This window comes from Ascidia mentula, chromosome 8, assembly GCF_947561715.1.
Source record: "Ascidia mentula chromosome 8, kaAscMent1.1, whole genome shotgun sequence".
Lineage (NCBI taxonomy): Eukaryota > Metazoa > Chordata > Ascidiacea > Phlebobranchia > Ascidiidae > Ascidia > Ascidia mentula.
The window spans coordinates 9495911-9517488 of record NC_138573.1 but is presented as its reverse complement, the minus strand read 5'-3'; the positions used below and the strand labels follow the sequence as shown (position 1 = coordinate 9517488).

General features: G+C 36.3%; 3 protein-coding genes across 9 annotated transcripts; 2 read left to right on the top strand and 1 right to left on the bottom strand.

Moving 5' to 3' along the window:
• The first annotated feature begins 832 nt into the window (after nucleotides 1-832).
• On the top strand, nucleotides 833-6647 carry LOC145910814 (uncharacterized). Its single transcript, XM_082998021.1, has 11 exons — nucleotides 833-1048; nucleotides 1118-1420; nucleotides 1851-1926; nucleotides 2219-2500; nucleotides 3104-3164; nucleotides 3272-3402; nucleotides 3462-3631; nucleotides 4182-4392; nucleotides 4818-5886; nucleotides 5964-6061; nucleotides 6122-6647. The coding sequence occupies exons 1-10, from the start codon at nucleotides 971-973 to the stop codon at nucleotides 6025-6027; spliced, it is 2445 nt and encodes an 814-aa protein (XP_082854147.1). The 5' UTR covers nucleotides 833-970; the 3' UTR covers nucleotides 6028-6061; nucleotides 6122-6647.
• A 2230-nt stretch (nucleotides 6648-8877) lies between these two features.
• On the top strand, nucleotides 8878-9813 carry LOC145910325 (putative glutathione-specific gamma-glutamylcyclotransferase 2). The gene is made up of 2 exons (XM_082997404.1): nucleotides 8878-9162; nucleotides 9233-9813. Exons 1-2 carry the CDS (start codon nucleotides 8926-8928, stop codon nucleotides 9803-9805), a joined length of 810 nt encoding a protein of 269 aa, XP_082853530.1. The 5' UTR covers nucleotides 8878-8925; the 3' UTR covers nucleotides 9806-9813.
• An 11-nt stretch (nucleotides 9814-9824) lies between these two features.
• LOC145910324 (chromatin-remodeling ATPase INO80-like) lies at nucleotides 9825-21563 on the bottom strand. 7 transcript variants are annotated; one of them, XM_082997400.1, is made up of 35 exons: nucleotides 20824-21341; nucleotides 20648-20758; nucleotides 20457-20587; nucleotides 20321-20396; nucleotides 20122-20258; nucleotides 19962-20035; nucleotides 18741-18958; nucleotides 18426-18479; nucleotides 18161-18370; nucleotides 17997-18093; nucleotides 17844-17927; nucleotides 17489-17584; nucleotides 17242-17426; nucleotides 16672-16827; nucleotides 15821-15969; nucleotides 15537-15621; nucleotides 15272-15389; nucleotides 14932-15109; nucleotides 14784-14856; nucleotides 14551-14729; nucleotides 14340-14450; nucleotides 13783-14146; nucleotides 13631-13729; nucleotides 12531-12651; nucleotides 12304-12431; nucleotides 12062-12229; nucleotides 11774-11932; nucleotides 11508-11610; nucleotides 11352-11437; nucleotides 11129-11290; nucleotides 10846-10936; nucleotides 10662-10787; nucleotides 10282-10395; nucleotides 10090-10225; nucleotides 9826-10026 (listed from the first exon to the last, which is right to left on the bottom strand). In XM_082997400.1, exons 2-34 carry the CDS (start codon nucleotides 20687-20689, stop codon nucleotides 10185-10187), a joined length of 4215 nt encoding a protein of 1404 aa, XP_082853526.1. In that variant the 5' UTR covers nucleotides 20690-20758; nucleotides 20824-21341; the 3' UTR covers nucleotides 9826-10026; nucleotides 10090-10184. The 7 variants fall into 7 exon arrangements, with proteins under 7 accessions (XP_082853522.1, XP_082853526.1, XP_082853528.1 ...); XM_082997402.1 differs by having other exon boundaries at nucleotides 20696-20758; XM_082997396.1 differs by lacking the exon at nucleotides 20648-20758 and having other exon boundaries at nucleotides 9825-10026; nucleotides 21208-21563.
• Between the last annotated feature and the right edge of the window lie 15 nt (nucleotides 21564-21578).

The following is a 21578-nucleotide window of genomic DNA, read 5'->3' as shown; positions in this document are numbered from 1 at the left end:
AGACAGTTGTAATTTGTATTAAGATAAGTAATTATTTGTAATTGCCCTCTCATACACCTATAGTATTTTGATGTCATAAACTGTGTTTTGCCAACCCCAACTAACTATAATGTTTATACAGTGGGATTTAGTAGGATGTTTACTGGTGCTAGCATTGTTGCAGTGTGCAGACTTCTTCAGAATTTGTGGCTTCTCGGGGAGCAGACGCTTCCGAGGTCTTATTCATTTTTGAAACGCGTGGAGCTTTGGCTTCAGACGTCTGCCAGGTCACAAAGCGTCTTGAGCAAGCAGTTCCGTAACACAGCGGGCACTTGTAATCAGTAATCAGCGCCCTGCGCGCTTAGTTTTTTAAATCGCTCATCTCACTGCCCTAAATAACAGTTAACGAATGTGTTACTTGGTGCATGGTCAGTTGAGTTTTGCAATGTAGTACTCTTAAGTCAGTAAGTCTTGCTACAACAATGTGGCATAACAAATCACGTTTTAGCTATGGTACGTTATTAAAATTCAAGTGTGTAAAAACAGTTTTAGGCATGTTTCACATTTACATTTTACGGTGTATGAAACGTGGATAAAATCGCTGTTATTTAACAGTAAGTCAAGGCAGCTGAAAATAAGCAATTTATCTACCCGATTGAATTGTTGAAAAAGGCTCGAAAGAAAAAAGGCGGCTTGGAGCTTTTAGAAAGCTCATTAGCTTTCAATTGCTCGCCTGTCGCGTCCCGCGTGTAGTAAGACGCCTGGGAGATAAATTTGTAAAGAGTGATTGGTGTAAAACAGAGGCGTTTAAGATGTGAACTGTGGATTGAAACATTATTTCGTTGTCAGATATAGATTTTTACCTGTGTGTATTTGATTTAAACAAGACTGTAGTGTGCTTTGAGAAATACAACAGCTGTCTTCTGTTCTGGTGCAACATCCCAGCGGAATAAAGCAAGACCACAAAGAATTACATTCAGTTGGGACCGAAATGAGTACTTTATGCTTTGGCTCGTCGCACTTGGTCATCTATTATGTTGGATTGTGTTTGATAATAAATGCAACAACGGTAAGCAATTAACAATTTCATAAATTGTAGTCGTGTCTTATCGCTGTAGGCATGTATATGATTTAACAGGGTAATGCATCGGGAATGTTTGAGTTGCGCTTGGATCGTTTTGTCAATGACGAAGGCAAACAAAGAAATGGAAATTGTTGCCTTAATGATGGTTCAAGGGTGCAAACGAAGCAGTGTCAACATCCGTGTAGAACTGCTTTTCGTATTTGTTTGACACATTATCAAGCGACAGTAGACACCAAACGCCCATGTACATTTGGAGATACACGGACGCCGATTATTGGTGAAAACACCTTCGAGCCACAAAAGACGACTTATTTTCAGCAACATCCTATACAATTTAACTTTACACTACGATGGCCAGTGAGTTTACTTGTTATAGCATAGTCTACATGTATATTTTCTAACTTCAGAGGTAGTCTACATGTATTTACTAAAAATTTGCATGTAAACACATAAAAAACGAACGAATTTTATTGAAACTGGTTTTTACTATTTAGTACCTGCTAGGTGAATTTGTGTACGTATGATCTTAATAATGAATGTCAGAGATAGGAAATTGCTAGATAACAATATCAGAAAGTTTTCAACCAACTGTGACCATCTTCAGTGCAAGGCAACTGCTGTGCTGTGCTGTGCTGTTCCATTGTATTATTTAAGAATGTTATAGTGACATGTTATGGAGGAATGAATATTTTATAGCACATTACGATAGCGTGCGTTATAAGCTAAAAACGGAAGAACCTGAACACAAAAAACTAAAAAAACCGATTTTTTTTGGTTTTATTTGCAGGGAACATTCACGTTGATTGTGGACATTCTTCATGTCAAAGCTAATGGAGAAAAAACGCCAGTTTTAGCGAGCAGAGGTAAAATATATGCAAACTGATGCTCCAAATATAAACCACAACATATGTTTTTTACGCCAATTAAAATTTGTCGTGAACTGCAGACAACCTATTGTAAAATAGCTTAAAACACATCGATTAAACGATTCGTTTTATTGTTCAGTTGGTGCACAAAGGCGCCATATGTCTCACTAATTCGATAATAGATTATTTTCGGGTCGCCAGCTGCTCACCACAGCGCCCAGACTGGTTTTAGGACAAGACTGTTGTTTCAATGTAAATATGTGTTTAACGCTTTGTATTGTCGTTTTAGATAGTAATTTAATCATATCGAGACTGATAAAGCGGGGCACAGCGTTGCCGGTTTCGTCCGTTGATGGAAATTGGACTCGGCCAATTCCACACCGATACTCAGACACCGAGCTTCAGTACTCCTATCGAGTTCGCTGTCAGCCCCATCAATATGGTGATGGATGTAACATATATTGCCGCCCACGTGATGATATGTTTGGTCACTTCACATGTGACGAAAATGGTGGAAAGGTTTGCTTGCCTGGATGGACTGGAATCTCTAAACGAAAAATTTGTGCAGAACGTAAGTCCGCTGGTTATACCTGCAACGAAAACAAATTATTTACAACTGTTTGCTATCTGTTAATGTGGCCAAAAGCAAAAATTCTGAAGAAAAACATGTTTGGTTGGGTAATTCCCAATGTTTGTCCGTTTAGAGAGATGCACCTTTCAAAATAACAATGTAATGTCAATTAGGTGGGGTGTGTTGTTTTATTTTAACATTACAAGCAATTTCAGAGTCTCATAAATAATGCATTTTGTTAGATTAAACGTTTAAAGTCATTTTATATAGCAAATGCACAGTTTAAGAGTGTTACTCTTGAATGGCCCCAAACCTTTTCTGGACCACAGGCATCACTGTACACACCCTGAACAAATAAACTCGACGGTACTTAAAAGTAATAAGACTCAAAACTGTATGGACATCTTATAAATATCACACAAGAAACTAGGGAACAACAGAGTTACTCGGGTCACTATCTTGTTACAATTCAATCAATTTAATTCTGCTCTACTTAACTCCGCTGCCCCTCTTTGATCTGATTATGATTTCGCCAAAAAACAGATTATCGTAAATTTTTAATAAAATTCTTTCACGAGATTACTTTTTGTATTTTGATTACAGCAATTTGCAAAGAAGGCTGTCATCCTGAACATGGTGCGTGTGAGCGACCAAACGAATGCAAGTAAGTATTTGCCCAGTGTTTTTCGGCATTCATCTGTCCAAACGTTGTGTTTATTCGACCATGAGCGTTTGTTCTGTATCAGTTAATCTTTTGTACTACGCAAACAGTTGCGAGATTGGATGGAATGGAACTTTGTGCGATAAATGTGCAGTTTTGCCTGGCTGTAAAAACGGAAAATGCATAAACGCTTTCGAGTGCAATTGTACCCCTGGTTGGGGAGGATTGTTTTGCAACCAAGGTACAAATTGTATTCATTATACATACGATAGAAGATTTCTAAAAAAAAACAAATTTCAGATTTAAACTATTGTACCAATCACCGACCTTGTCAAAACGGGGCCCTGTGTTCAAATACGGGCCAAGGAAGTTACACCTGCGAATGTAAGCCTGGGTTTTATGGAAAGGACTGTGAATCGGAAACAAATGAATGCTTGTCATCGCCTTGCACTAACGGAACTCACTGTGTGGTAAGATTTAAACCATAATGAACATGAACAAAACGGAAATAAGCACGTTTTTATGAATAAACGCATGTTTTTTTTAACGTTTCTACTGAAAATAAGCATAAAACTTAGAAATGAAATAAGCAATGTTCACGCTGCTTAAATTACATAATGGGATGTGTTTGTTGGAAAATATATCTGACATGTTTGGTTTTTGTGTATGTGCGTGAAGTGTTACGTAGCCAGTTAATACTGCTACTTTTTTCACACAACACTTGCATTTGGCTGCTTGTGGGAGTGTGGCGTTTAAATCAAACATCAGTCGCCTGCGAATTGGGGGGCAGGTGCGAATGGTCATTGAATTTCGCTAAAAATCCTGCAGAACAATAAAAAGTCACTTCCCTTTCTTCTATATTACAACGTACTGGCACCATACCCAGTTTCTTGTGTCCAACCATAACTGAAACGTTTCCCAAGGAAGGATGTAGTTTCAAGGAATTTGATACAAATTTTAACAAATGATCAGACTCTTGCGTATTTACAAACAGTTATTCCATCAAATTTATGTTGGCAGGATTTAATCAACGATTATCAGTGCATTTGTCCCAATGGATTCTATGGTTCAAACTGCGACGAGGCTTTGACTTGTTACGACAAACCGTGCAAAAATGGCGGATTGTGTCGCAACATTGCCGGAAGTTACGATTGCCAGTGTTTGGACGGCTGGATGGGCGATCAATGCGAACTCGTTTACACTGGTTGTACGCGCGATAAATGCAGAAATGGTAAATATAATTTAAACATGTTTGGCTGTTTTTTTGTTGTTACTTTTAGTGGGTAACGAGAGTGGAAAAGTAATCTACCATATGAGTAGGGCTTCATTGTGGGATATAATGTTACCGTTTCCCACGTTATCATGGGTTGTAGCCTGTTCTTTTGTATCTTGTACGCTATAGGTAAAGGCGCAACCTTGTTTGTTTGCGGAACTAATGGACCTTTTGTCCTGTTTGTATTTCCGTAAGTGAAAAGAACGATTTGTTCGGATTGGCAAAGGCTCAATTAGTCGATATGTATAGCTAAAGTAATTCGATATATCGTTGAGCCTATTTCAGGTCGTGGGAAAGTTGTCAACAAATTAGATCTTTCTTTGAATTAGAATTCTAACCAGTAAAATAATGTATTTTTTATCGTGGAATTTTATGTATTTTAGGAGGGAAATGCAAAAGCACTAATTCTGGATTTAAGTGCCAATGTCCAAGTGGTTTCAGGGGCAGATTATGCCAAGAAGAAATCAACGATTGCTCCGTATCACCTTGCTTTAACAGTGGAACCTGTTATAACTTGCCCAAAGGTGGCTTTGTGTGTCAGTGCACTCCAGGTTACGTTGGTAAACAATGCGAGGATAACTCCAATGACTGTTCAGAACAATCGTGCAACAATGCCGGAATTTGCATTGATTTGACAGATGACTTTCGTTGTATTTGTGCATCTGGTTTCACTGGTAAAGATTGCGGTAATACTTTGAACAATTGTCCTGTTCCAAGTCCTTGTCTGAACGGTGGTCAGTGTGTTGATGGACATAACCAATACTTTTGTAAATGTCCAAACGGCTTTCGTGGTGACCATTGCCAAATGGTATACCCAAAGGAGGGTGCGGATGATATTCAACCACCACGTATTAGACACGACTTGACAAAAAGTCCCCAGAATCGAATAATAATAATGTCTAATCAGCCAAATAACTTAACGACAACACAGTGGATTGCTATTTGTCTTGGGGCCGGAATATTAGTGCTGATCTTGATTTTTGCGGCAACTTGTTTGTTGTACCATCGAAAAAGAAATCCTATTCTTTCGACGCCAAACAATCCAGATCAATTTGGCAGCGACTCGACAACACATCACATGCTCCCCGATATTCAAATTTGTGAAACTTCCGAAAAAACAAGCAAATCCAATAACATTCCCACCTGTTTTTCAAAATATGACGTATACAACTGTAAAGTCGATGACAGACAGGAAAGAAATGTCACTCAGGTTGGCATGGCTGTACAACATAACAAAAATGCGCTCGTAACGGATTCTGAAGAAGATCACTTGGTTTTGAACGGAGATGGGTCTGGTGTGCAATCCCCTATATCTTGTCGACCGAAATCAATACAATTAGAAAGGGTCATACCTCAACGTTTATCGCGTGTTGATGTGTCAGATAAAACCAGCAACCGCTTACCGACGTATGAAGAAGCTTGTAAAGAAAACGATGCCTTGCTAAAACAGTGGTAGGCAACACTTTGATTTTGTTGTGTTTTTTTATGCTGGATTTGGACACTAAGATTAAACTTTTTCTGTTGTATAGCCATACCAATAACAGAAAGGAACTGTCCAGTCCTCTGTCGCAACCAAATTCAAACGAATCATGATTTTTTTTCCACGTCGTACAAGGAATCTTGTGAGGTGAGCATTATTTGCTATTTTTTATTGGGGCAACTTTTAATTTAGGTACCTTGATTTTAGGTTTGATGAACATGCGATTTATTACTTTTTTTCGCAAACAAGGCATACAAGTGAATGGAAATCACAAAGAAGCTTTCTTACTCCCTAACATTCCCTAATCGCGATTGTTGTGATTGTATGCATATAAGAGTTTTTTTTAAGAAAAGTTTGCGGTGACAGAATGTCGACAAAAAGCGTAGCATATATATGTACGATAATAAGCAGCCCTTTGTGTGTTTGGACTTTCATTTGGTTTTACTGCCATGTTAATTGTTGGGTGTATGCGTACGTGCCAAATACAGCAGTCTCTATCTCTTGTTACTGCTTATGCGTCTTTTTGGAAATAACTTAAATGTGTGTTGCTGCTTGTGTATTTCTTTACCAAAGCCATTGCGGCTAACGTAGTGTGCTGTATCATACAGGCACCATGCTTGTTTCTTGACTTACAATTAATTCGTCGGTCAATAGTTTTGTTGTCGCCTGTTTTTGTTGTTGTTTCCGTTTGGAATTTCTTGTGAATATAAACCACATTTTTGTTTTGGTAATAACCGAAGACCTACACAAATGTTTCGCAGCATATCAAAGAGAGGGAATGATTTTCCACGCAATAGACACGACCAGGTCTTTGTAATTATGTAGTGTTTTCTTATGATGAAGTTTGCGATAACGAATTAGACTGTTTTAACGTAAAACATTGGAAAGATAAAATTCATTTATAAAAGTTATTACAGTTGCATACTTAGCATCGCCTTGCGGTAAACTGATTAATACGGGACACTGGTCTAAATGCACATTCGAAAGATTCCAATAGAACAATTGCTACAACTGGTCAAAACGGACTATAGTGTTAGGGGGCCAATGGAGTTAAATTCAATACATCCAAAGTAGAGGGAAAAAATATGCAAACATTTCGACATTAAAAGACTTTTCCAGACCGGGCCGATCCAGCAATTTTCTCTAAGGGTGGTGGTTACTGCCCTAAACTAATTGTGACGATTTTTGTCGCTACAGACGATTATATAGCTGTCCATGCGCACGACCAGGGGTAACCAAACTTTTTAACAAAGGGCTATACATATGTTAGTATGTGACTATCGGGGGTCAGATAACATTCAAAGGTAAGATAACTTTTACCTAGAGTGCATTTCAATGCAATAATTTTTATAGTTTCTGTGTCAAAGAAGCAGGAACTAAAAATATTCGGAATATGTAGTGATTTTCAGGAAAAACTAGATTTATGGGGCATTGCAATATACAAAATGTTTTTGTTTTGGGGACCAATCCAGGTGGGCTGGATGAACTAGCCTTGTAGGATCAGACCCGCAGGCTGTAGTTTAATAACCCCTGCGCCAGACAAACTTGTCTGTTACCGGAACCTTTTATCTCTATTACCTCGACCATGTCAAAATACAGCAGTTGAGGTATACCCCGCCAACAGACGAGATAGCAAGTCTTAGACAAACTGTACCAGAAAATATTTGAATTAGGATGCCTTTGTAATGTTAGAATTAAAATGTGATGGATGAGTTGCGGTCAATAAATAATTCTCACAAATATACCGTTTTTTAAATTTATTACACGCATTTTTGTGCAACATGAAGCCCCGGATATTGGAAATAGAATGCATATGTCTTACATATGACAAAAGAATTAGAAAGCACGGATGCCGCAGCAAACACTTCACTTACCAGACCGTGAATCGGCACTGTACATTTTTAGTTATTTGTTTCGCAATAGTTGGTGTAAAAAATAGTTGGTCCTCGGTGTAACAACAATTTAGTGGTAAACACCGGTTCCTCGTTTCCGTGGAAGTTCATAAATTTAATGTCAAGCATAAACGAATTTAGAAGAACTACGGACTTCCAAATAAGTGCCTTACTTTTAAACCTAAAAGGTGTGCAAATTTTCCATTTTATTTTGCAATGTGCATCTAAGCACTGCGACTGCAATTGAGAATACTGGGAAGTTGAAAATGCGTCATGAAATTCCATGCATCTGTTTCCCGCATTGAGCAGGAGCTTTACTTACCCTTTCCGCTGATGTTACGTGTTGGGACTTTACCGTGAGAAATTTTGTCTAACATAAGGGTTTTGTGATGAAATACAGACACGCGCAAATGTAGCTCGGGGGTATTGGTAAGGACAAAGACACTTTATTAAACACGATTACACGACGTAAAAACCCATAATCTTCGTGGTGAAGCAAATTAAAGAAATTTAATTGACCAAAAGTTGCCAAACAATGAATGACGCAACAAACACTAAGCCTTTACATGGCGGATCAAAAATATGTTTTTTAACAATTTGTTGATTTTCTACTTCTAGGCAAGCAATTTCCTATATAACTAACTTTGCATATTTCATAACAAAAATCAATCAGTTTTAGTAAGTGCCTGCTTGTAATTCCGGAAATTACTTTGGTTTTCTCTTTCACACAAGACATTTTTGATACGCCCCTTGGCTATGTCAGTGCGAACGCGTAGTGTTTTTTTTCTTGTGATCAGCTGACTGGCGATTGAATCAGCTGAGCGCTGGTGTAGATGCACTGCACGAACCCTTGAACGATCAGTTTGTAGAGATTTGTTGAAGGCGTTGTAGCAGAAACAAAAAGGAAGAAATTACATTAGTAAAGGTGAAGAGTTGTTTCTAGTGATTATGTTGATCGACAGTAATTGGAGTTTAAAATATTTGTTGTGAGTTTTACGAAAGATTAGTACTACAGAAAACGTAATTTAGGTGTTCAAAATAATTCTTATTTCCAGTGTTTTTTAGAAAAAACAACTAAGGTTTTAGCTACGAAATACGGTATAACGTGAAAAACTGGCTATGTCGAAAGAAACGTTTGAGTCATCTTTGCAACAATTTTTAAAATGTGCGAGATTACAAGAAGAACATCTTCAATCAGTTAAAAACAACCCTAATCCTCAACTGCTGGTTTTTGGGTATGGTTCGTTGATATGGAAACCCAATTTCGAATACGAAAACCGTGTAATCGGGCGTGTTCGCGGATTTGTTCGAAGATTTTGGCAAGGCAATGTCACACATCGTGGTGTCCCTGGTTCGGTAAGTTAATTGCAATAAATTTTTGATTGCACATAAATTCCATAAATATGAAGTCCACTCGCTTTTTTAGCCGGGAAGAGTCGCAACTCTTGTTGAAGAGCCAAACGGAGAAACATGGGGCGTTGCTTATCACCTCAAAGGAAAATCGCAAATACACAGTGCACTACGCCATTTATTTACAAGGGAGATATCAAAAGGCGGATATGCAATCCAAGCCTTGGAGTTTTATACTGAACATACGTCGCATTGTCTCAATGTGGTTACATTCGTAGCAACACCAACCAATCAGCACTACCTAGGACCAGCCAGTGCGGATTTGGTTGCCAGAACAATGGTTAACGCTCGTGGCAACAGTGGACATAATCTCGAATATCTCTTCAACCTTGTGGACGCCCTGAGAAGTGAGGCGCCTCATGGCGTTGACAACCACTTGTTGTCACTGGAAGATGCATGCCACCAACATTTAAGTTTCATACTAATGCAACGTCATGTTGCAATGGGCTGTGAGCGACACATCAATGATTGCAGTGAGTGTTTGTCGCAATCTTGCCGGGACGATGATCTGTATGTTTTGAATTGCATTTCAAAAAGACTTCAAGCAGTGAAACAATGTTTGGCACAAAACACAAATATTATTGCATAGTTTTTTTTTATATCAGGTTTTGTTTTACAATGTACAAATTTTTTGGTCATTGTCAAAATATTGGAGTCGTTGCATCAAAGTGTTAAACAAAACAATAAAACATCAAAACAAAGTTTTGTCATGTCACAGTTGTTTTTTCCTTTTCTGAATTCCATGGAAAACAATCGCTATTCTGCCAAGTCATTCGAAATGTCCCAATTGTCACGACGGTCCCCCATAACCTGAAAACAACAGCATTCTAATTTACCGCCAATCGTCTTGTCGGCTATTAGCCAAACAGAAACCTCTATTTAGTTTGACGTCATTTGTGTGTCAATATTTTTGAACTGTTCGGAGTTGCAAAGCAATTCTCCCAAGCAAAGAGATGCCAAAACACAAGTTAGCTGTTTTTGACGAACGGAGCCAACATAGTTTGTACTACTATGTGAAAGAGGATTATTTTACGAATACACCCAAAACAAAACAAATAAACCTACCAGGGTAGTTGTAACCATATGCAGCAAAAGCAGCAGCTGAAGCGGCAGCAGCTCCAGCCCTTGCACCGGCCATTGCTGCTGCACGTCCGCTAAAAGCCCGATGTCCCCGTTTGCCTGCAGAATAAAATTGGAAGCAAGAAATTTACAAGCAAATGTAATGCTATTACAAGACAGTAGGCTCAATGGACACTTTGCACAACTATTTCACATATTTCCATTTTAAACGAGGAAACTATATAAGAAATACATGTCCTGTTTTCAAATATAGACTTCAGATATCTAGCGCAAAACAACACATCGGTGCTATTTTTTGTAAGTTTGCCGAAGCCTAACGCGTACAAGTTCAAGATAAGACAAATCAACTAGTTTAAGACTTGTACTTCGGCTTCGAACGCCTCGCGCTTTCCGAATTGATCCACTTGAATTTGCGTTAGGTTTTCTTGGTAAAAGTGGGCGAATTCTCGGACGTCCACGACCACGACGTGCACGAACGTTGCTCGGGGCAGCTGCGAAAAACGCATAAATTATTAGGGCACTTACAAACTTACAAACAAGAAAATTCACCCCTTTCTGTACATGGCTCCTCGAGAGGCACTTCGTCGACTACAATAAGCGGTTCATCATCTCCTATCCTGCTTTCTCCGCTGCACGAAACCTACCCGATAGTATATAAATAATTGGAAATATTTATTGGTGGAAAATAGAAACAATAAATAAATAAAAAACAAGTTATAACAATTCATGGCAGTTTAACCGCGAACCAATAATTGTCTGTGACAAAACTTTTCACTGCTTTGTTGGGTCGATGTTTGTTGTATATGTGCTTCATGTTTGTTGCGCAGTATACCTCACTAGGGGAATTGGAATGAATGAAGCCAGCAGGGCTAGATTCCCTTGACACAGATTTTCTATTCATGCGTTTTCGTCCAACTGGATGCAGCAAAAATGCGGGTTCAGTATTTCCAACCCCTGTCTGTATCGCTTTGAGACGTTTTGCTCTTTCAAGTTCCTAAAAAAAGAAAGAAGTACGCGTTGTAATTACGTATTTACAAACCCTGGTTGTAAATCACCTTTTCTTTGTTACTTTTTCTTCCCCGCTTTTTTCTTGGCTGATCGCCAAACACGTGTTTCCGGCTTTCTGAGTCCGTTTCATTTACTACCACAAAAAAGGTATTTTACGATAGTCACGTGAAGAAATAATACAGTAATTTTGATATTTAACGTACATTCCCGCGCCATTTCCTGGTCATCAAGCAATAAGGAAACGACCTCTTTGGGTTTAAGACTATCCGTCTTAAAGTTGCCTCCTGATATGACCATTTGTTGTATCTAACCAAGAAAAAAATACAACAAGCGACAATTTTAAAGAACGATGAAACACAAGCAACCTAAAAATGTGACTGGAGAAATAACCTGAGAATAGTTGATAATTCACTCAATTGAAAACATTGTTAAGGATTTTTGTATTTGCTGCTGTTTAGATTGTACTTACGGCACTTTTCTCTTCCGCACGTTGCAATATTCTTTCATCGACAGTTCCTTGACAAACTAAACGATAAACAGTTACTTGCTTTGTTTGACCCAAACGATGCGCTCGGTCCATTGCTTGTTGGTCAACAGTGGGATTCCAATCGCTGTCATAAAATATAACCTACAACAAAAATAGCTTTTAATCTCGTTGGTAAAACTAAATATTACTCGAGAAATTCGAGAATCTTAGAAACATTTACACAAGTACGCAGAATGCACGTAATTCTAAAACGTAAAATAAAATATGGACCGTGTCAGCTGCTGTCAGGTTAATTCCCAGTCCACCAGCTCGGGTACTAAGAAGGAACACAAAAATGTCTTTCGATGTTTGAAATCCAGCGACCGTATCACGCCGTGAAGATATTCGTGAAGAACCGTCAAGCCTTACGTAGGTATGACGTCTAAGCACCATGTATTCCTGAACAGGTTTATCGCAAAATCTTGCACCGCAATTTCACAAATCCACAGAGCAAGGGAATTATACACACATACCTCCAAAATATCGATCATCTTCGTCATCTGCGAATAAATGAGCACCCGGTGTCCACCATCTTTCAGTCTCCTCAACAACATATCAAGTGCCTTTAATTTTCCGCTATCACTAACAAGGCATTCCCTGTCTGCAACGATTGATAATATATAAATGTGTTACAAAATAACGTGCATCAGGGTTAAATTAGCAAAATAAATGGGTATCAACATTTCCACGTTTCACTAACCTGGAATTATAATGGGGTTAAAGGTGGCAAACGAAGAGAGTTTGACTGTGTTGTTAAAATCCTCTAGGACATGAGCCGCCCTTCGATCGTTGCAATACAGTTCTGGCAATAGGGCGTACACCTATCAACATTTACAACACATGTTAGATAACATACATCATTGTATTTCTGCCCAACAACTTACAACTTTTACTAAATGGAAATAATATCCATGCAATTTGGAATACCAACAATTTTTGTAGGTTCATAAAAAGATGAATATGGAAAACGTGCTTATTTTTGTAAGGGGTAAGTAACTAAAGCCACAACAGTCTACTGAACGCAGACCATATTTATTAGTAACATGATTCGTGTGACAGTAGGTAATGACCTGCATGTGACTCATGTCGTAACACATACATGTACAACGTCGGTCGATGACGTGTTCACAATTTCACATCAACTTTATGGTCATGCAAGATATAATTATCTTATTGTTGAAACTTTAAAAGCATTTGATTTATCTTCTAAAACCCATTTACCTTCAAACAGAATTAATAAAACATAAAGGAAACATATCGGACGCAACAACATCACACCTCAAATTGTTACGATTTTGACGGAAATTAACACTTACGGTAACCCAACACACCATAAGAGGAAACAAAAAACAACACTTTTGAAAACAAAATTGCGTCGTTAAGCATGCATACACTATATGTTACCTTTAAGGAATATAGATATAGTTATAATGATGCTCAAACCAAAACGTCCTTTGCCGGGACAAATATATATGTTTTGACAATTTATGTAAGTTTAAAACGCAAGAACTTTGTCTTGGTCCTATCATGTGTGAATGTCCATAGGTCTTAAACATTGTGGTGCAACGAGAAAAGAGAACCAACACTCACTTTTACAGCTAAATATTGCGTATATTTAGGCAGTAGGGAAAAAATATTATGGAGATATGCCAGAAAATATTGCTGGTCTTCAAAAAATCATAGCACCTAAAGCTTATTTATCAAAGAGTTAATGACAATTATGCACATAGAGCAACATTCTATATAAAGCAGGAAAAGAAAATTCTTGTGAAAGAGAACAACAATTATGCACTAACGTACTTTTGGAGGGCACATTTTTTTAAATATTGCTGGTAATTTGTTTTCTTGACAATACATTCGACGAGTTACAACACGTTGTTGGAACATTTCATCAAAACTCTGCAAAATTATTGATTTTTATTTTCTCTTTTTCAAAAACTCGACAATATCACCTGATTTTCAAGGTTTATTGTTCTTTCATTTGTTGTTGATGGCCTTCCAACTGAATGCACAGTTTGGTCAGTTCGATGCAAACTTGTAATGTAGTAGTCAGTGTGTGAAAAAAAGTCTTGTGAAGAAAACAATAATCCATGCAAAGTTTCATTGGATAACAAGATTTCAAGCTGGTTTTGCAAATTTGGCAAATTAATCGATAAAATTGAACTTCCATTTGTTTTTCTTCTATCATTTTTTTGGCTGCAGTGAAACAACTGTGTTACCATGAATGTTTGAAAGAAAGCTTTTGATTTTTGATTCATTAATTGTTTATACACTTCCATTTTGACAGTTGATTGAAGTTTTTGATATTGTTGCAACCTGTAAAAATTAACAACAGTGTTGCTATATTTGTGGAATTTTAAAAATATTTTAACTTTCAATTATTAGCTGAAGAATAGCACAAATATATCTGGATACATAATTGTAACCTCATTTTATGAATAGAATAATTTAGTTCAATGATGTTATGCTCAGCACAACATAAAATAAATTCAGCACACATAAACCTTACCTAAAATCTATAGATTTCGTAAAAAAATTACTGTATTCTGTCAATGATAATCCAAGCAAAGCAAGAAATGAAAATCCTGGATGTTCAGACACTCCACAACTGTACAGTGATCTAATACACACAACATTTTTTGACAGACAGCAAAATTGATGCTAATCTCAAGGATATAATGACTTTAAGGATAATAGCAAGAAACTTTAGATAAACTTACCTATGAACATTACTTTCAGAGTGAATGTTTAGGTCAGTATACAGTATTCTGGAAATTCCTGATGATGGACGATTGCAAAAAGTGTGATAACAAAGTTTTGGAAATGTGTAGCAAGAAGTTTGCAAAAGAAAAGAGGAAAACACATCATGAGATTTAAATAAGTCTGGGTGATTGCACATCTGTAAAGTAAGACATGTCAATAATTAATAGCATACTTATAGCATACACAATACCTTACGAAACTGCATGACAAGATTCATGAGCACATTGCTTCCACCGGAAGTTGAGGAATGAGCATTTCCTTTTCTAACCAAAACCATTCTCAAAAAGTTAGCTTGGAAGGCATACCTGTGCACTGCAGTGATTTCCCAGGTTACTTACCTCAACAAATCTTCAACTGTTATGTTTTTCTGTAATGCATCGTACAATAGTCTCTGCCGGGGGGCCAGCTGACACAAAACACGTATCTCTATTTTTTCAGTTAGTTCATGTTCCACTTCACATTTCAATCGACGCAGCATAAATGGTTTCAAAATCATGTGAAGTCGTGATAGATGTTCTGGCAACAAAAACCATAAAAAACTTCATGAGTTTAGCATGCAAAAGCAAAAGTAAAGCAATTAAGCTCTTGTATTACTTCTTTGCATGTTCTTGTATATTAAAAAATCTTAAATAGTCTGTTGGTAAATTCTTAGTCAAATGATTTTGCTAATATTCTTACTCTCATCAATCACAGATTTGTTTTCAGCGTGATACTCAATGTCCTTTGAAAACCACTCATTAAATTCTGCATGATTATCAAACAGCGTAGGCATAATAAAGTGAAGTAAGGCCCACAACTAAAAACATAAAAATATTTAGTACCATAACAAAATCATTCAAAAAAAACATTGTCAACACATATATGAAAAACAAGCACACAAATAGATAAAGAACCAACAAATTTTACAAAACTTTGTAGCGCCAACAAAAAAGAAATTTGTAACCTCTGCCATTGTGTTTTGAATTGGTGTTCCAGTAAGTAACAATCTATTACGACAATTAAATTCTAGTAGAGTTTTCCATCTGATACTGTAAAATACAAATAAAATATGAAGAGGACTAAAAGTTTATTGTGAGAAAGACATGCAAGGGGACAAAAAACATGGCATTTCACCAATACAGGATCAAACAAACATATGGGAAAAAAGTTGTAATGGAAGAAAAAAATTCATTACATTCCATTTGGTGTAATATCATGTTTACTTTATTTTGCTTTCAAAATTGTTACCTGTTTGTACTTTTAAGTGCATGAGCTTCATCCAAAATCATATACTGCCACTGAATTCGTTGAAAATATCTTACATCAGATATAACAAGTTGATAACTTGTAACCAAAACATGAAAAGGTGCGGAAACGTCATGGTGATTGCTTGATTTCTGTTCAACAAAATAAGTATAACATACATAAGCAATGATTTTTTACCAATTTCCTGGTTAGGTCTGTGGTATGTAATCATATTTCTATCTGGTTTTAACTTCTGTTTTTTTTTATTGACAGAAAACAGAAAATTTCACATTATGATGTGGAAACAGTCATACAAAGCGATTTAATTGCGCGATACATAGTAATGGCTGCAAGTGGATACAATAGACTGGTGCTGCCTAACAGTGGGCCCCAAAGTTTTTTTCTGGATGGCACAGAAGCATGTTACCATGGGGACAGGTTAGTTGCAAAAACCACAATTTGTGTGAATGAACCTTGGAGTTGAAATGTTCATATAATATCCCAGGGATGGGGAAAGTGACACATTGTTTACAAAAAAAAAAAATCATGTGAAAAAGATATTGTCACAATGTATCAAAGTTGTCCCACAAAAATGGTTGTAAGGTGAAAAAGAAACTAGACCATTTAAATCGAGGATAAACCTTCACGGTACGTAACCTAACCTGGCAAAATTGTGGTGGGTAATGTCGTAGAAAATAATAGTATTGTTCTTATTTCTTAAGTTAACATCACCTCTAAAAGGGTCACATCTCACATTTTATTAAGGTTGGACCTGACATATTTCTAAAAACAAGGGGGCTGGCGACAAAAATGTTTGGGAACTACTGCTCTTAACCTAATTGACAAAATCTCACTTGGTTCCAAAACAGCCTCAGAATTTTTCTTTCAGCTGTATTGCCCCAGTATGGAAGGACTTTCATTGATGGTAGAAATCTTGCAAACTCTTGATGCCAATTGTTGAGTGTAGATGCCGGAGCAACAACAAGAAATGGACCCCATATTCCAACATTCTGAAAGTGTGAAGAATAAATTAAGACTTTGTCAGAGTAGAAGGATAGCGTGCTTAGTTCTCATACTATAAGCATCTGAAAGAGATAAAATGCAATCAAACATTTACCAAAATTTGTCCACTTGTAAAAGCTACCTAGCTATTTGATGGTGGAGAGTTCACAAATCTCAGCCCTACCCCCCCTATACATCCCGCCTCAAAACATCTTTATTTGCTTGAGCTTGTTAAAAGAAGCACCCCAACCCACAATTACAAGATTTCAATAAGACATGACAACTTTAAAAAATATTTTATGCAAAGGCATTTGGGTATACATACATCAATATTCACAACGTGCTTGAAAAGTAGAATTTATGGAAACAACATGTAGTTGTACAATTGAATAAAACTTCTTTTGGCAAGTAAAACAACTTACCTCAGTTAAATGAGCCAAAAAAGCTATGGCCTGGACTGTTTTACCAAGACCCATGTCATCAGCTAAAATCCCATTGAGTCCATGGGAATATAAACCAGCCAACCAATTTAAGCCGTCCAATTGATAACCAGTTAATTTTCCAACTAATTTTGCTGGCTGGGAGAAGTTCTGATGTCCAACAATTTCTAAAAGATTTTTCAACAAGTCACAAGGCTGATTTCACCTAACATAGTTATCTGTTACCTACCAGTGGGATGAGATGTTCCATATTCAGCAGTTTTGGTTTGGTGGAAATGATAAGCTTGCTGAGCAGCTTGTAGCGCATTGTTTTTTGTATAGTCTTCTGCAAGATTTATTATATTTACAGCACAACTTGGTTAACCTGGATTCAGATTTTGGTCAAATTGATGCGAAATTGGAGGTTAGTGATCTGTGTTCTTTTTTTTGACAAAAAGCTTTAAATCATCTACAAATTTTTAAATGTAGAATTGCTGTATGCAATTAAAGCACTTTCTGCCAATGTACTGATATACATTAAGTTGGTCATTTCAATTTAACAGAGGTTATTTGTATTGGCATTTTTTATATCTTGCAAATAATACCTTGGGAGTCATCAAGAAGTTGGTCTGCTAGAGGATTTGAGTCTTCAATTTGAGACAAAATTTGCTGTTCTCTAGTTTTATCTCCTTATGTACACAAACAGTGATTAGTGCTATATTGCAAGTTTAAATTCTTTATTAAAGCATTTGAAACACCTGTGACAATTCCAGTTTTCAATTTTTTAGACATAAAGTGAGCGTACAATTCTGTTTGCGTTATTAGATAATTCAACTTTCTTTGTTGTCTTTGTACCTAATCACAAAGAATTATTGATGTGTTAAATTGATTTTTTTTTTATTTTATAAATGTTTTTACATACCTCTCTAATTTCATCATCTAGTTTTCGTTGAACTAAAGCTTGCTTTTCTGCTCGTTTTCTTTGAGATTTTTCAACACTGTAATATTTCTTCCAAAAAACCTGTGCTTCTCTGGTCATTCTTCGAGCACAGCTGATTTTAGATTCCCTTTTTGATCTCTGCCTGGAATCAATTGCCTTGGCACGCACCTTTTTAAAACATTCCTTCACAACCTAAATTAGTTGTGATGATTATAATTTACACATCAATTTACCACAATTTTTTTACCTTTTTAAGAAGAAATTGCTTCATTGACTTGTTTTGGCATTTTAACCTGTAAGCCTAAGGCATAAATAATTAAACAATTGGTTTGAAAAAATCAACATTAAGAACTATGGTTAATTTAAGTTAAACAATTAAAATTGTGTATATAACAAAACCATGAATTGTTTGATTTGGCAAATAAGGCAACTTGAATCCAACAAATTTTACGGGTTGGTAACTGTGCAAATGTATAACATCAACTAAAAAGTGCACTGTAACATAGTAAAAAATTTCTCAACTCATATCCCTGCTATTCATTCGTACTAAGGAAATACAAACCTTTGCAATATCTTTCTTTGCAATACCCTTCCACAACTTTTTGCGAACAACATCAGACTTCTTCTTATATATATTTTTTTCTGTTGCCCTTTGATTTGATTCTGATGAAACCCTCTTATTATCTAAAGGCCAGTCTTGAACTTCATTGGTTCTTCTTAATTTAAGCGTTTGTTCATTGCTGAGCTTCGTTCTCAGTAGGCCACTTTTGCATGGTTTAACTGAAAACACATAAATGGAAATAGAAGTAACCAGTGACTTTCGTAATTTTTTGGAAAGCAGCAGGAAATTTCAAAAGCAATTTAATATCAATGCACATTATCTATTAAAAGCTGGGTTTACAGTGAGTCCCTATTTATCCCGACAACTTGGTTTCTTCACATAATGTCAGATAAGTGGGGTGTCTGGATTAACTGAACTGAAAAAATACTATGGTCAAATCTTTACATCGACTGCTAACAATGCACACATGGTAGGCTACAGCAGAAATTGCGTATTAAAGCATGAAAAACAGAACAACATATAGATTTTACAAAGGCTGTTTAATGAGGTTATTCCCAATTGACACATTAATGCACCAATATTAACATCATCTGGGAGCTTGTGTAAACATAAACATTATCCCTAAAGGCATATGGAGTTGGAAAGATGCTTCAGTGCTGCTGGACAAATATGGCTTTTATTGAATGATGAGATGACGTGCAGTTTGTTTCTTATGATTGTTAAATACAGTAGTTATTTTAATATGATTGGCTAGAAAAATTGCCAAGAATGAGATACGCTTGTTATGACTTGTGTATCTATTCACATTGAAGTGTACCTGTTGATTTTCTACATTTTCTCCAAAAATTATTAAGTTATTTAAATTATTTGCTACTGCAAACAATATAATGTTATCACCTAAACCAGGTCCTAATTACATCTAAGTCTGAAAGACATGCCACTAACTCATCTATACAAAAAGCATACAGTAAATATTTCAATGTGAAGCTTATAAAGTTTTTTTTTTATGATCTATTATGAGGCTTGCATTTTTAGGTAAAGTCAATATTTTTGTTCTGTTATTGTGCTTTTACCCAACTCTTTCAAAACATTATACACATAGCTATCGGCCTTCTTGACAATTAAACGATATATTCTATAACATTTGTGGTACTAGCACGCTACACATTTCCATGTTGCATCAAAATTTATTTTACCAAAAAATAAAAATATTGTATATACCTTTTGCACTTTTCGCCTTAACAGATGGACGCATATTTTTTACCCACTTTTTCTCTCCAAGAACCAAATCTGAACTAAAATAAGAATCAAAAACATTAGAAGCACAACAAACACGTAAAAACAAGATTTACTGAATTAACGAAGAGTTTAGTAATAATACCTATAGTGCATGTATCTTGTATATGATGGATTTTCTTTAAACTCCTCAGTGTGCATTTGGCAAGTTTGGTGAAGATTTAGATATGCATCCAAATTACAAGGGTCATCACTATCAGAAGAATCTTCTTGGAGCAAATCCTAAGTATGATGTGTATAGATATCCAAAACTTTTACATTCAATTAGACAATATAACTTATACCTGTAACCATTTTCGTGGGTCTTTAGATGTTGTAGGCTGATAGATTGGAGTTTTGGCAAAAGTTTCTTCATCTTCACTAAAATATACAAATTTTGCTTTTTCATTGTTATAATCTGGTTAAAAAAACAATCCACACCTTAAACTGTCTTCGCTACTTTCTGCCAAGTTGCAAATTTCCTGATAAAGCAAGCTGGGATCCAAAGCTCCTAGAATGTGATAACCTGTGTCCATTATACCCACTTCTTCTAAAAAACTGTTGGTTTCCTCCTAAACATTAGGAGCTTATAATTTAATTTCAAGCGGCATGCAATTATTAGACCAAAATACCAACAGCATTTGGCTACTACGTTTCCGTAAACATTTCTGCATAATTACTTTATGGTAAAAATACTTCGACGCATAGGCTCTTTAACTTGACCACTCAAACCTATAACACTACTGGAAACAAAACAGTTGTTTGAGCACAGTGTGATCCACAGTTGTCCACCTCTGCTTTTCAATACCTGGTTATGGGGAGGCAACAGATCGGCGTTCACTAAAAAGTACCTGGCTAGTTTACCAGTTTGTTCAGAGCTACACCATCTACACTCATGACACCTTACAGGTTGAAACTGTGTTCACAGCTTAAGATAATCAGTTGTACAAAAACTAGAATAACAGCCATGTTGATTTGGATAAAACATTTTCCAAACTTTGCTTAAAATTGCCCCGAAAAATGTTTATACCGTAATAGTTATACTGAAGCTAACATAAAAGTATTTGCAGACAATTGACAAATTCATCTTTAGTAATTGCACTTGTAGATTTATGTGCACAATGAAAATAAATTCCTTCTAATGGGTTCTAGAAACCTTTCCCATTTTATCTCATATGAAAAACCTTTGGACCTGAGTTGGTGTTTTGCCTTGGCCAGTCAAAATCTGTCGGATTTCTCTATGTAAAAAAATAATGAAAACATGATTTTTTGGGGTTTTCAAACTTTGTGCCCTGAAACATATGTATATACAATTGATTAAAACAAAATTACAAACAGCCATCAACCATGTCTACTCTGCCTGAGTCCTAATGTTTCAATAAATGTTTTAGGCCTAACATGAGTTTTCCTCGTTTGTCAGCAAAAAAACTTTTACGTCATACTTAGCGGAATACAACTCATCCAAAGTGAAATACATTTACACCTGTCGATCCTCAAACATACGTTACAGTTCCGCATTCATACCTATTTGTAGGCATAAATAAAACACAAAATACTCTTAAA